General features: G+C 35.7%; 1 protein-coding gene across 1 annotated transcript; it reads right to left on the reverse strand.

Annotated features, from left to right (window-relative positions):
- Positions 1-820: 820 nt before the first annotated feature.
- LOC145683196 (uncharacterized) lies at positions 821-13059 on the reverse strand. The gene is made up of 4 exons (XM_081754559.1): positions 13013-13059; positions 6741-6856; positions 4952-5074; positions 821-1463 (listed from the first exon to the last, which is right to left on the reverse strand). Exons 1-4 carry the CDS (start codon positions 13057-13059, stop codon positions 1375-1377), a joined length of 375 nt encoding a protein of 124 aa, XP_081610685.1. The 3' UTR covers positions 821-1374.
- Positions 13060-16558: the final 3499 nt, after the last annotated feature.

Raw genomic sequence — 16558 nt, forward strand, 5'->3', positions numbered from 1 at the left:
AAAGGCAAGACGGAAACAAAAGCAGTGTATGAGACAAAAGACACGTAAATACGTACAATCGTGTTCAAAAGTGTGTGGCAAAATTCAGGAATAAAATTGCAAAGTGCAAATGAAACAGTGCCAAATTAAATTAAAGTCACCATGATCTGCATATGTGTTTAAAGATAATGATTACACTTTTGAACATGACTGCACATACAAATGAATGAGAATGTCTTTCTGCATTCCTGTGTGCAAAGGAAAATAATTTTGAATAAGAATCAAATGTACAAATATAGAGAAAGGAAAATACAGTTCATCTTTTTTGAAAACCTTTGTTACTTTTAGTGTAAAAAGTATGAAAAAAGTACCAATGCAAAATAATGCAAACATGAAATACGAATGTACAAAATGAAATATTCATATATTTACATAAAGATACAAGCAATAAGATGTTCCTGTCCCCTGTCTATCTGTAATACGATTACGAAATTTAAAAAATTGAAAAGAAAATTTAAACAAAAGAAAATATTGAAAATATTACATTTTCTGAAGTATATAGTTTAAAGTATACGTGTAATTAACAATATGCAAATATTTTCTTATAACATATTAAACTATCATATGAAAGCACAAGGCATTGGTTTATTGGATGCATTATAGTTACTAGGTACATGTTACAATGCACGTGAAAGTGAAATGATGCAAATTAGAAATTTATTGTAGGGCACTGCTTTATTGAATTTCATGCAGGGAATGTTGAAAAATTGCGTCATGTAATTACGGTACTTAATTACTTCATTAATTTTAGAACAGCCCCACCAACAGAGAAAAAGAGGCAACTAGATAAAGCATGAACACTATACAATTTAACATTTTGCACCAATAAGAGACTAGAAAAATAAGAAACACGAAAGGAAGTGCACGTTAACTCTGATATTTTCACCATATTTTGTGGTTTATTTTGGCGAGTGCAGACAATTACTTTTCACATACAGCACTACGAAAAGCACATACATATAACTAAAAACGAACGTTATATTTCCACACTTTATATAATTCCACTTCACTATCTATGTAAGAAGTTTGTAAGAACTCTTCTTCAACTAAAGACGTTATCAAACATACAAAACATGAAAGCAATATGAAAAAAAGAGCATATAATAAAATATTATTTCTACCAAAATAAAAACGTTAGTTGCTGTGTTCCTTGTCACTAAAATCATAGGTGTAACTTCTGCAAAAAATTGACTTGTTTAATATTCATTAAGTAAAACTCACTTTTAAGAAGAAATGTCATGAAAACCGTTCTCCGTGACATTTCGTATGAAGTTTCCTCACTGCTTTCATGTGCTCCTTCTTCGCCGTCCGCTTCATCCTTCCCCTCCTGTTGATCTATTGGTTTTGGATATGAAAAATATCCCTGAGTGTCATCTCTGAGGCAGAGGCTGTCGAATTGAACGATAACCTGGCAAGAGGTACATCTGCAAGTAAAAAGAACAGCGTAATTTGTTACCTATCGACGTACCACATGGAAGAGAAAGTACCTGCATGAAGAAATACATACTAAGACACACGTACCTACGTATATTGGCATGCCTCAGGTTAGAAACGCTAAAAGTATGCATACTGGGAATAATCAAATTATACATATGAATGCATAAGACTAAAATATCAGGGAAATAGTAAAATCTTATTGTTTAAAATCCATCTCCCTCATTCCATTCAATGTGTTACTGTCAACGAAATTACGAATGAAGTACGTTCATAGTGAAGAACTTAGGGACCAAAGAGCCTAATAAAAACTTCAATTCACAGTGTGCAAGTATATATAGAAGAATGAACCAAATACATACATAAATTATTAAAGTAAATGGAGAAAAGAAATGAAATTACATCTTTCAGTTTTATTCCCACGTTATTTCGTGTAGGCTAAAGGAGACGGTGATAGTAATAATGAGAAATGAATAAAACGGCGGAATGAAGACCGAGGGAGTAAACGGAAGATCCTCTAGGAAAGCCAGACACACGGTGTTTGTCCACCACAAAATTCACTTGGGGCGAGCTGGGATCGAGCCAGTGATCAAATGTACCAAAGGTAAATGCTCTACCACTGAGCCATTGTGTTCCTAAGCCCCTGATATAGGATTTTTATCAGAGTTACTTCAAATTGTAAAAGGAAAAAACACCTCCAAGTATGATGTTTTCAATCTAAAGCGAATGATTTTTTTTAATGAATGCAACGTTAAATGAAAATCCAACGTGTCCATTTACATGGACCCACAACATAAATAAATGAAGTTATTTTCTTTTACGCTAACATGTCGATGGCCAACCCCCATTTCAAACGTAATTTCATTCACTTATGTTGTGGGTCCAGGTAAATGGCAACGTTGCATTTTCATTTAACATTGGGTGCATAAAGAGTGTTCAACCTAAACGGCTCATCCGATTTAAAAAATTCCTTCACTTTTGATTGAAAACATCATATTTGGAGATCCTTTTTCCCCTTAGATTTTGTTGTAACTACGGGAATAACAGTTATCCTATATCAGTTGACTTTTGAGACATCCTGCATAGAAAGAGCTCGAGGCAACAAGTGGACAAGTCACAAAATGTAATTTTATAGCGAAGAGGTTTTTAAGCATTAAAAATATGTCTATTATATTGCCTGCTTCCTAGTGCGATACTTCTTTTTTCTATGTGTGACATACATGGGAACACAAAGAATGAATTTGTACAAGAATTGCAGTCATACAAGCAATGTGCTATTTAAAGAAACAGAAGGATTTTCACAAAACAGAGACTTGGCCAACTTTTACCCCGAGTTTTCCCCTTACAGTGATTTATTTGTAGGGGGAAGGCAGAGAACTTTTACTGCACTAGCACTAATTTAATTACTGTTTCCCAGATTGGGAATAATCTTTTTCCATTCCTGTAACAATTATGTATGAAGCAAAAGGTAGCATCCATAATGTACATTTTAAACAACAAGGTATAAAGATTAAAAAACCATGAATAGCACTCATAAGCATCACAGAAAGCAAATGATATTTACCAAGAGCGCCGATCCTGGGGGCAGGGCCCCCCAAAGCTCATGTGGGCCCCCTCATTGCGTTTGTGAATATACAATATTTTGCATAATTTGAATGCAATTTGTCTTAAAATCCTCATATATATGCCGTCTGTATCTGAATGCCCCCCCCCAAAAAAAATGCAGAGAAATCGGTGCCCTTGATAATTACATAAGACACTATTGATTGATTATTACATGCTGATAGCTTTTTCTTTCTGTAGCGTTACCTATGCTGCCTTCTGGTATATGCACTGCTTTACGCTGCTATATTTTGCTTCATGCAATGCTTTGTGGAGTAAAATCTATTACCTTATTGTAGTGGATGGAAAGTGTTTGCATATTTCGTTAGTAGCCGTTTTAATAATGTAGAAAAAAAGTGTGTAAATTAATTTGTCTGTGAGCTTGTTGTCGTTTATTATTCGGTGAATAAATAAGGAATTATTAGAGTAAAATGATTAATTATTACTTTTCCAGTTCTTTTCAACTAACTATACTGGAGGGTTATGTCCAAAGTATTTTCGGTGTATTCCTGGGTCTATGTCTTTTGATAATTGGAATTCTTTATCATGCACATTTGTCCATCTCTGTTTCTTTTTTAATAATTCAAATAAGTGAGGCAGTTTTAAAGAAAAATTTGGCAAATGCTTGTGAAAGAAGTTTAACATACCTAAATACTCTTTTAATTGAGACACTCTTTTTGTGTTTCACATTTTAAAATTGCCTCTTGATGTTTCACCATCGGAAAAATATCCCTTGGAGAAATCGTATGTCCCAGATATTCAATCTCGGGTTGTAAAAATTGACATTTATCCAAACGTACTTTAACGTGGTACTCTTGTAAACGTTTTAGCACATTATTAGTGCGTTCAAAACACTCTTCTCTATCATGCCCAGCTATTAAGATGTCATCTAGAAATGCAAATACACCCGGAAAATCTTTTAAAATTTGCTCTATTATCCTCTGAAATATATGGGGGCTGCACGTTAATCCAAATGGTAACCGTTGTGGCTGAAAAAGTCCCCAAGGCGTATTAACTGTAAGAAAAGGTTTCCAGATTCCTTGTTTGACTAAAACTTCGACATCCTTCTTTACTTGGTCAGTAATAGTATAAGGTAATTGGTAATATTTTCTAAATATCGGAATGGCATCCGGCCTAACTGGAATCTGACATTTGAATCCTGCAATTGGCTGACTAACAGAATCCGAGAATACGTCAGAAAATTTCTGCCTTAAGGTACCCCTAATATCATTCAGCATTGTATAATTCATATTAAGAACCGTAGACTGTTTTCTATTTTGGTTCGATTTCACCATGCATCGTCGCCAGTTGATAACTTTAGACGTTTTCATATAATTCCATATGATAGTTACACATTCTGCTATGACACAAAGACATAGACCCAGGAATACACCGAAAATACTTTGGACATAACCCTCCAGTATAGTTAGTTGAAAAGAACTGGAAAAGTAATAATTAATCATTTTACTCTAATAATTCCTTATTTATTCACCGAATAATAAACGACAACAAGCTCACAGACAAATTAATTTACACACTTTTTTTCTACATTATTAAAACGGCTACTAACGAAATATGCAAACACTACACTTATTTTATTATAAGAGTTATGAGGAAAACTGCTTACATATTACAGTGGATCACAAAATAAACACACAACCAACAACAAAAACTAATAGTACGAAATAGTTTCCTTTTCCAAAGAATTTTGCTACCTTTTGCTTTAATGTTACAGACTATCTTGTGAAAATATCCGTGTTACATTATTTACATTACGTATTATGCTATGTACGAATCTACATATATATATAAAGATGAATATGCATCCATGTTTATGAAGTCAGGCTATTATTTATATGTGAAGGTTGTTGCTTACCTCTCTCACGCCGTTTTTCTCTTGCACCTAAACGATCGTTGCTTCCTTTAAGCCATCTAAGTGTGGTGTCTTGGACCTCAAATTCGGAGCATCTATCGTCCCCAATGTAGCCATATACCGCGTCTTGAAAGACAGAAAAAGCATGTGTTAAGTGATGAAGAGAGGCACAAATTTACGTGAATAACAACTATACCTAAAAAAAAAGTATCACTATCGTAAAATGACACTTCGAAAAAAAAGAAAAGCAAAATGAATTTATGTTAAATATATGTTTACGATAAATAGAGATATTGGAAATATCGAAGTACAGAATAATGCATAAATGTATTGTGAACCAAATATGTAAAAGGAAGAGACAGTACGGGTGAAATGAAAGGTCGAAAAAATTTAATGTAACACCAGGAAATACAGCACAAAGACAGTGAAGCACTTTGTAGGAAATATTTCAGAACTTCCAGTGAGGGATACACAACAAATTTTGGAAGGTCAGGTGATGGTGTGAAGTTTCGATGGTGAATTAAGGGTGAAATCGACATTATTAATGAAACTAATGTTGTGAAGCTAATGTGACTTGAGCTATGAATTGAACGAAGAGAGCACTGCTCTTTGGCAGTGTTGGTTGCTATGTACTTAAGAAACAATAAGCTACCAAACTGAAAGACAGATACCCATCAATTCAGTTACAGGCTAATGTTTTTGTTATTAGAGGTACATGTCAATGTGTAAATAACATTTAGAATAAAGTATTAGAAATCATTTGCATATTAAAAGATAATATTTCATCATTTCTTTGTATTCTCATCATGAATACAGAGAAAAAGTTATCCAATGAGATTATTTTTAGTGCCATTAAATCCAGTCTACTGCCACAATTGACTGGTCACAGTGACCACCCCTCCCCTTTTTTCTTGTGTTACAACTTCCATGATAAGAAATAGAAACTGGTTCAATACGTGACAATTTCACAACTTCCCAAGCAAAACTCCTAACATGTATTCGCACGTACAGTCATTTCGCACGTACAGTGATGCAATGGTAAGAACATATTTGCGGCTATGTGTTAACTACAAATCACTACAGTGCAGCACACTTTGATGTAGCTTATGTCAATAATTACCTCTACTTGTGACATACACATGTACATGGCGCAAGCAATGACAACTTACTCTATATCACGTCATTTAATTTGCTGCTTTTAAATCCAAATTTGTTGTTCACGCCTATGTAGTTGATATCTTGGCTAACTCAATTGTTAGTAGTTTTGCTAATACATTGCGAGTGCAGGACTTCACGTCCTTTCCATCCACTGTTGTTAAGGAGAAAAACTAATGAAATGAATAAAACAAACATGAGGAGTAGAAGATAATGCAAGAATGAATTCATAACATTGGAGTACAAACTACATTGGAGTACATAACATTGGAGTACAAATGCGAATGTATGCTATTTCCTTAAAAAAGAGCAAATTGATACTTTAAGAGTGAATAGTGAACATAAATTGCTTTTAAATACAACTAGAACTTCCGCCAACTGAGGAACGTCAGCATAAGGTGAAAATTGTTTTTTAAAAAACTTTTACCTTAATTAGCTGGTATAGTTGAGATTTTGACAGTAAATAGCAAATACAATTCATTTTCAAGTAGAAGTTGTTATTGCTTGCATGTAATTCGAGAATATCAGCAAAAAAAATGCAGAATATTATATTCAAATTAATGGCTCGTTCCGAACTGCAATTCAGATCGTGAAAAAGTTAACAACATTACGGGACATTTCACATATTACACATTACCAGGTAATGAATCATCTGAAGTAACGTTATTCCTAAGAGTACTGTTTAGAAGTTCACTTGAAATATACGGAACAAACAGGTGAATATACAAACCAATCTCTTTCTCGAGGTTTCGTCTGCACAAAGGGAGTCCAAGTATTTGAAATCTTTCAAGTGTTCCACAGAAAGATGTGAAAGAAAGCGGGCAATCTATCCCTATGCAGCTTCCTCTACTCAAGTGCAAGCAGAATGGTGTAAGATGTGCACCAGTGTCTTCAGGCCATCTATGCTCTTCAGTACGTTTTCAATATCAGCCTTTGTTGCAAAATTGGAGTATACTTTTGACTTATTTACATTTCATATACTTTGTCCTTGACTGTCACTCTGGACGTATAACTGCTTAAAGACGTCAACGGTGTGAAGCCAGGAGCAGATCGTGCCCAAGAAGAAAGACGCTCGCTTCTGAATTTCCTGGGGCTGACTGGGTTTTCGAACTAAAAGAGGTGAAAGGGGAAAATTTTAGCTTGCCAAATATTAGGATGTATTAGGGTCACGTAGCATATCCTCTTGCAAAGGGAAAACGTCAAAAAAAAAACTGAAATTAAAAATTTTAAAAGTGGACATGGGGAAAAATTACAACCACCTACAGTCGTATAAAGAGCTACGAGAAGTGGGACTGCATTTCTTTCATTTATAAGTTTCAGTGTACGTTTATCGAGAAAGAAAATCCTGGTAAATTTGAGCAAAATACAAAGAAACTAGTAGTAGCCATCAAAGATAGATAAAAACCATATAGAATGAGCATGTAAGTATTGCTTCCAATGGCTGACATACAATTTGCATTACAGCTTAGTTAATGTAATATTTGCAGCTATATTTTTCACAGGAACCGCCTACTAAGTTCTTTAAATACACAATTCGTTTTGTTACATTTTCTGCTTACATGTGTATGCAAAACACATAAACAATTAAAAAAAGAGTATTCTCAAAAGTAATCGCAACTACCCGCTTTTTGATATTTAGAATTCAAAGTTTTTGCACAGAGTAATTTTCTTATAAAGGTTATGGTGGTGAGGAACAACAATAAAAAAAATAGCGTAGAAATCGAGTCGGGGTATGAGGTACCACTATGGAAATTTATCCTAAATGACCAACTAAAGTATTACTATGAGTACATAATAAGGTCACTCCAGTGATAGGACATGTGTGATAAAAAACTATACTTACTACAGTATGTTATGCTGCTTACACACTCATTTCCATGTGTTTTAGCGCATTCATTGCAAAAGTAAAAGGTAGCATATCTATCGAACATTACATGAACACATTTCATTAAATGGTTAAACGTGGTTCAAAGAAATTAAATCACTATCATGTTTTATTGCTTAATCATGAAAAGAAGTAACTTGCACCCAAAAAACGTGGCTACAATTACAATGCTTTGAACCCCCTCCCCCCAAAAAAGCAATCATATTCAAAACATATTTAGAGAATGCTGAGGAACCACAATGGAAGTTTAATCGTTCAATAACAAACTTAAATTTCATTCCGCCCGCTCCAGGGTTGAGTGTGGGTGCCCTTGTGACCATCCAATTTTAGAAAACGCCAAGTGAACTTTGTGATGGACAAACATCGTGTGCGTGAGTTTCCTCGGGGTTCTCCCGTTTCCTTCCACTTTCTTCATTCCACTATTTCATTCATTTCTCGTCATCACCGTCTCCTTTAGCCTAGCCGGCATAATCGTGTTACATAAAACTCAAAGATTTCATTTTATTTTCATAATAGAAAAGTTCCTCTCTGAAAAATTCTACCTTTTTCTTCATTTTTTTCGATCAGTGAATGAAAAGCAGAATAATAATGTCACCCGAATCAAGGGATATACTTCATGATTTTTTGAAAAAAGGAGCAAGAACACACTATTAACAATTTCAATCGAGTATTGGCAGTGTTGTTAGCAGTTTAGGTACACAGCCTTAATTTTCAACCAACTTGCTGTAAACAGCTGAACAACGACGCTGCTTTATTTCACAAAAAAAGCACATCAAGCTCTGCATACAAAGAAAAGTATAACATTTTCCGGTAAGGGTTTGGCTCTTGGGTCTAGCCTAGAAGTTGATTGATTGAAACGAAACTTGCAGAATTCATAGCTCTTCGCTCTTCCATTAAAACGCGGAAGTTAACATTTTCTATTTGCACACACAAAGGGTCGACGGGGGCATAACAGTCAAAAATTGTTTAAAGAATAAAAATTGCAAAATTTATTCCATTTGACGTTCTGAAAACATTTTTTTATCTATTCATATTAAGAGGGAACAGATGGGACATATTCTCTATAAAAACCTATGGTTCTTAGGACTAGACTAGAAAAAGTTAAGCGATTGGAACGAGACCTGCAGAATTGTTAGCTCCCCGGAGTACCATTAAAACGCGAAAAATAACATTTTCTATTTATACACAAAAGGGGCAGGGGACACAATCCTCGAAAATTGTCCAAATAGGATAAAACTTGTGAAATGTATTCCACCTGACGTTCTCGGAAAATTTTTATACCTTATTTAGAGGGAACAGAGGGACACATCTTTTACGTCCCCAATTGGCGTGTGTAAATAGAAAATGTTATTTCTACCGCGTTTTAATCGTTGGCCTAAGAGATCTAACAGTGACGTAACTAGGGTTGGGGCAAACGGGGCTTGTGCTTGGGACGCCGGATTGTGACGGCGCAAAATTAGGAAAATATTTGGGGGAGCGTTTTGGTTTGGTTGGTGAGGGGGCGCTAATGCGAGTTCTTGCCCCAGGCGACAACTAGTGTATTTACGTCGCTAGCTACGAATCCTGCAAGTTTCGATGCAATCCCTCAACTCCTTTTAGACTAGACCTAAGCCCAACTGTAGGTTTTTATGAGGAAATATGCTCTCTCTGCTACCTGTAAATAAGGATAAAAAAATCTAAAAGTTATTTCTGTTCCCAGGACGTTAGAGAGCGTAAATAAATTTTGCAAGCTTTATTTCATATGAACAAATTTTTAGAGTGACACCCCCGTCTCTCTTTGTGTGTATACGTAGAAATTGTTTTTTTCGCGTTTTAATCGTAGGCAGAAAAGCAAGTTTCGTTTCACTCCCTGAACTCCTTTACGCTAGACCCAAGAGCCAAACTATATTTTTATGGTAAAATATACCCCTCAAAATATATATATATATATATATATATATATATATATATATATATATATATATATATATATATATATATAAACTCTATGGCCTATGGAACCCGGAGGTTCAATGCTGCGTTCACAAAAGCTCTCCACTAACTTCTATCCTTAGCTAACTGCATCCAAGTTCTACTTTGTATTCCAATCTCTGCTAGATCCATCTTAATATTATCCTCCCATCTGCGCCTAGGTCTTCCTAATGGTCATTTTCCGATTGGTCTTCCAGTCACGACTTTGAAAGCGATTCTACTTTCTTCTATTCTAGCTACATGACCCGCCCACCTAAGCCTCCTAGACTTGACGACCCTAACAATGTTGGATAAACCATATAAACTATGTAATTCCTCGTTATGAAGTTTCCGCCATTCCCCATTCCCGTTCCTCTGAGGTCCGAATATTCGTCTCAGGATCTTGTTCTCAAATACTTTCAGTCTATGTTCTTCCCTCAGAGTGAGTGACCATGTTCCGCAGTCATACAAAACAACAGGCATGATTATCGTTTTATATATTTTAAGCTTCAAATTCCTCGGCAGAATTCGCGACAAGAGATTTTGAACCGAATAGTAACACGAATTCCCTGCTTTTAGTCGACATTTAATTTCTCCGTGAATATGATTTTCCTCTGTTAATATTGATCCTAGATATTTGAAACTATCCACTTTATCAAAAGTATTATTTAATATTTTAACGCATCCATAATTTGATGTATTCCGGTCCCAACGCACTTCCATGTATATAGTTTTCTCTGCATTTACTTCTAAACCCATGTCCCTGCAAGCGTTTAATAAGATCTCTGCTTTTCTTTATATTGTTCTCCTATCATCCCCTATTAAATTTACATCATCAGCATATGCCATAACCTGGTGAACCGTTCAACTGTAGGCCCTGGTTGCTATCTTTGATTTTCCTTATAGCGTATTCCAGAACGAAGTTAAATAATAATGGCGATAACGCATCTCCTTGTTTCAGGCTATTTTCGACGAAAGCTCGTGGACAAAAAATTTCCTACCCGGACTTTACTTTGGGATTCATTTAACATATCTTAACTAATCTAATTAGCTTTCTCGGTATTCCAAGTTCTGTAAGAACGTTGTATAATGTTTCTCTCCTAACCGAGTTGTACGCCTTTCTAAAATCAATAAATAGTTGTTGTACCGGGATACTGTATTCCCACTTTTTTCGAGTATTTGGCGAATGGTAAATATTGTGACGCTGAGTTCAAAAATATGGTTACATTGCTCTTTATTGAAGGAATTGAAAAAGATAATTTTGATTCATATGCATTTTAAAAGACATTTTTCTCTCTTGACTTGCTACAGGCTAGCAACAGAAAAAGGAAATACGTAAAACCTTCTGAAGGTGACTAATGTTGCTTTTGCTGCGCAATTTTGTAGGAAGTTTACATGTCGAAGGTTACTCATAGTCATCCTACAGGATATATAATCATGATTTTGGCAACGTGACACCGCATTAATATGTTGAAATTGGTTATATAGATATGAATCTATAGATAAGTCTACAGATCACGCTATTGAATTCTTCCGGTTGTGACAGTACACGTATGTACATGTGTGTCACGCCAAGTATTTTGGGTGCGGCAGTCTCTAAGAGCCAATCAAAACACAAATGAGCAATAAGATTCCATATTTGTGGAGATGATAAAACGGATGTACTGACGGATGTGAGGCTTGGGTGTGACCCTCGAGAATAATATAAAAGAACCTCAAGGTCTCAAACGGTTGATTGAGAAGTTCAGAAGTTCCGGTGCAAAGGTGCAGAGGTTCGAGACGTCGGTTGTGACCAGACAGAATCATCGTCAAGGTTTCTAAGAGTTACAAGAATACTACCATAAGGTATGTATAATCTCTTGTTGCATCATAAAATTCAAGTTTAGAGATGTCATGCGGTACTTCAAAATGAATTGTGTACCTACCATAAAACTTTCAAGATTACGAACTGTTGTCACATACTTGTATTTCATCTTCCGTTTCTTCTAACTTAAATCTCTAGTCTGTCAATCAATCAATCTATATATATATATATATATATATATATATATATATATATATATAATTTATCAAATGAATTATCAGATATTCCATTACTTTTGTTGAATCACTAAATCAAATGTTGTTATATATTACCATTTTAGTTATTTAATAAACTTACTTTTTATAAATAATTTTGTCATTCCCCTAGATTAAAACCACCTTTTCCCATGAAAATAATGGTGTAATTTAAGTATTTCTTTGTGACATCCGCTACAGAATTAGCGTGAGCAGATCTCTACATTATGGTGGAATAAAACGAGCTAAATAATTAAAAAGAGTCTGCACATCGTCACAAATGGGGGATCGTCCAAAGCTTTTCTTCTTTTTTTTCATTTTTCGGGACGAAAAATTTTGTGGTGCTGCTATGACATCTTTCCTTTTCTATTTTGTGTCTTATGTTTAGGTGTTGATATTATGTTCATAGTGCATGTTAATTTAAGTGAATTATGTAAATTGTCGCATTACTGCAATTGTGTTATTTTGGATTCTAATGGAAATTAATGATCTGATTATATTGCTCATAGTGAAATACCCCCCCCATTATTTTTTTTTGATTTGAAAAAAAATAGTGAAAACAGTAATTCGAAATGTCTTCCCATTGGTTCCCCTTTTTCAAACCTAAGAAATCTCCGCCGAAGTTTCATGCTTGGTATATTACAAAATCGGGTGAGGCAAATTGCAAATATTGTAGGAAATCTCTTGCTCAGAAAACTGCGCTCACGAAGACTTTGCGTTCCGAGTTATGTCCCATGGCAAAAGAAGCAACCGATTTGCCAGTGCAGCAGGCTAGTTTGCCAGTAGCTAGTTCGCCTACTTCTCTTGAACCGCGGATAAATCATCCACAGCAGTATAGTTTACCAGATCCTGTGGATAGGCAACCAATAACGAAATCGCAGCGTTATAAGGAAAATTTAGCCAAGTTTGAAGAAACTTCTAATAAAATGTCATCCTTGACTCCTTTGGACAATACACAGTATAAACCAGTGGTCGCGAAACGCACAATTTTCCTTAAGCCAGAACAACTTACTGACCCTTCTAATGACGGTGCAGATAGTTCATCCGAAGAGTCTCCTGGCATTATGACGAGTGATTTTGAGTTTGACCCTAAATTAGCGTCAACACCTTTAAAGAAAGAAGAACAGCAGCAAGTAGTTGCTTCAGAAGCGGTCAAAGATGAAGTTTATTTTCCATTTGACATACCACCTCATGTGGGCGAACCCTTGAAAAGTAAACTCCCAGAAAGTTCACCACCTGAATCAAGTAAATATGATTCAGAAGACGAAATTAAACAATTGGCAAAGAAGGAGCTCTACCAGGAAAAGACTGCACATGACGTACTAACACCAAGTCCTTTCTCATATGAGTCAAGTGAAGAATTCAAAGATTTTGCAAATGACAAACCTTGTATTGAAAATCTAAGTTTTCTTAAATATCCGCAAATTGCTTCTCACCCTCCTCAAGTGACATATTCCCCCACTGCCGATAACGCACTTGCACTTTTGTTATACAATAATATTAGGCAAGAAATTTTAGATAATCACGAAGTGAACACTCCCTCAGAGGATTCATTACCCTTGGACGAGAATAAGGCAATAAATGTTAATTTACTCCCTCCGAAAGGACCCCAAATAGAAAATAGACAGGATCCTGATGAATCAAGTGCACGGGAAGAAACAGAAGATCGAGTAGCCAGTGTCCCGGTATTGAAATTGCCAAAATTTAAAGGAAGCCCTAAAGAATCTGTTACAAGATTCCTTGATGAATATCAGACTGTATCTCGTGCCCTCGATTGGCTCGACCAGGAGCAATGTATATATCTAGCGGCCTGTCTCGAAAATTCGGCCCTTGATTGGTTCCTATGTCATAAGGATGCCATCCAACAGTTGCAGTTTCGAGAATTAAAGCAAATGATTTCTCGAGCATTTCCTGACGATTTATATAAAGGTCAGCTTGAACAAAAGTTAAAGAGAAAACGACTCCCTCCTCGTTTCCCACCTGATAACTTCGCATATACTTTAATACGAGACTGGAAGTTCGTAAGACCTGAAATGGGAGAGAGAGAATTGTTACGTCTATTGTATAAAGCGTTGCCTTCAAATTATGTCCAGGCCTTAGTATTAAAGAAAGTATCGACAATAGATCAAGCTATTCATGTGTTGCGTTTATTGTATTTAGCTGACATTTATACTGAATCTCATCGGGAAATGAAGAAAAATGTAGAGAATTAAGACCACATCATGTAAAACCTTATATGGGTGCTAAAAACAATTCGTTTGTTAAAAGAATGTGGACATATAAACGTGAAATCGGGAGAGATGGTAGGCCAATTGAAGTGAAAAGAGCTCGAACGAATTTGTGTGATCACAGATTGCCCACGATACCAATTCGAATTTTTAATAAAAAAGTAGATGCATTATTAGACAGTGGTTCGCAAATCTCTGTTTTGGCTGAAGAAATGATCCCTCAAAATTTTCCAATTGCTAAGCGAATGCGTACCACTATTCGTTTGCGCACATTAGGGGATAAGTTAACTGAACCACTCCCAGTGGTTAGGTTAAGTTTCCAAGTTGGAACTTATGGTCGAAGATCGCGTCGTTTATGGTTAAATGTGGCATTAGTTAAACAGTCTCAATTAGACGAGAAAATGGTTCTAGGAATAGATTTCATTCAGCGTTACACGTACGGTATAGGGTTACAGTTTATAACTATTAATGGCAATCAAAGACATCCTAACATGAAGTTTTATGTTCAGTATTTGCCAAGCCGCAAGGAACAAACAGTATTAAATCTGTCACATGTTCAGTTTTACAACAAAAATGGTAACTCTAGGACGAATAGAAACGTTAGCTCAACATCAGTATCATCTACGAACATTGACGTGCCTCAAAGTAGTTTAGAACTTCATGATTCAATCTCCCTTTCTGAAGACGCACATTGTGATTCCCAACCTGAGAACGAATGTCCTATATTGAAAATCAACTGTATTGAGCAGCAAACATCTCGTAACTTGATCACAACTGCCGAGCGCATGCAAATACCTACTGGGAAAGTTGGTTTAGTGCAAGTTAAGCCATGTTATCGTATAACTGGAGATCATTATGTTGAACCGAATGATGTTTTGCATCGAAGTTACTCATGTTTAATACCACCTACAATGTATGTAGAAGAAAATGGGTATGCTAAACTGCCTGTGTTTAATTTGAGTAAGCGGGACATGACTATTCCAGATGCTCAAATCATAGGACATTTGGAGAAATGTGTTCCTACACCAGAGATAAGAGTGAACACGGTTGAAGCCAGCCCACTCTCCGCTGAGAAAGTCGAAAATTCGAAATCTAAATTACAACACGATGTTGGCAAAGAAATTGACATTTCCCCTGACCTTTCGTCTGAAGATCGAAAAAGGGTAGTAGATGTATTGAATGAATTTCAAGATATTATTGCGTGGACAATAAATGATATAACTGTAACACACGAATATGAGCATAGCATAGAATTAATTAATTTCATAGAATAGAATTAATTTCAAACATTCCTGTATCTTCACCACCCTACAGAGAGACATTAGAGACAAAAAGAGCCATGAAAGAAGAGATTGACAATTTGCTTAAACAAAACATCATCTCTAGTTGTCGGTCTTCATACGCATCACCAGTTATTTTAGTTAAGAAGAGAGATAATTCTAAGAAACTCATAGTGGACTATAGAAAATTGAACTCCGTCATATCTCCTGACAGTTACGCTCTTCCATCACTCAACGACCTAATAGATTTATTCACAGATACTCAATTTATAAGTTCAATAGACCTCAGATCTGGTTTTCTACAAATTCCCTTAAAGGAAGAGGATAAATTGAAAACTGCATTCATTTGTAGTGCCGGTTTGTTTAATTTTAATGTGGTCCCAAAAGGTCTCTCCACTTCCTCCGTAGCATTTCAAAGAATGATCGACAAAGTGTTTGCAGGATTAAAATTCAATATTGTGGCATGCTCCGTGGATGACTTGATTTTTTTTGGAAAATCTATAGACGAAAAGTTAGATAGACTTCGGAAAGTATTCACTCGTTTGCGAGAAGCCAATCTAAAACTAAATCCCTCAAAATCTCACTTTATGTATGCTGAACTACCAATCTTAGGATTCGTCGTAGGACGCGAAGGGGTTAAGATAGATCCTAAACGAGTCGAGGCTATCACTAACTTTCCCGAACCAAAAACAGTTCGTGATGTACGCAGTTTCGTTGGATTGGCTAGTTATAATCGAAGATTTATTAAAAACTTTTCAGTTATCGCGAAGCCCTTAATAGATTTGATTAAGCCTGATGTAATCTTTCAATTTGGAGATAAAGAACGCCAAGCCTTTAATATCTTAAAGGAGAAGCTCGTTACTGCCCCAGTATTAGCCATCTTTGATCCTGAAGCAGATGCTACCGAATTGTATGTAGATGCTTGTGAATACGGAATTGGCGCCGTATTAATGCAAATCAAAAATTGAGAGAAGAAACCGATTGCTTATTATAGCAGAAAAATCTCAGACCATGAAGCTAAGTCCTTAACGATCCCAGAAAAAGAGACCATGGC

Source organism: Thermobia domestica, chromosome 4, assembly GCF_964235325.1.
Source record: "Thermobia domestica chromosome 4, izTheDome1.hap1.1, whole genome shotgun sequence".
NCBI lineage: Eukaryota > Metazoa > Arthropoda > Insecta > Zygentoma > Lepismatidae > Thermobia > Thermobia domestica.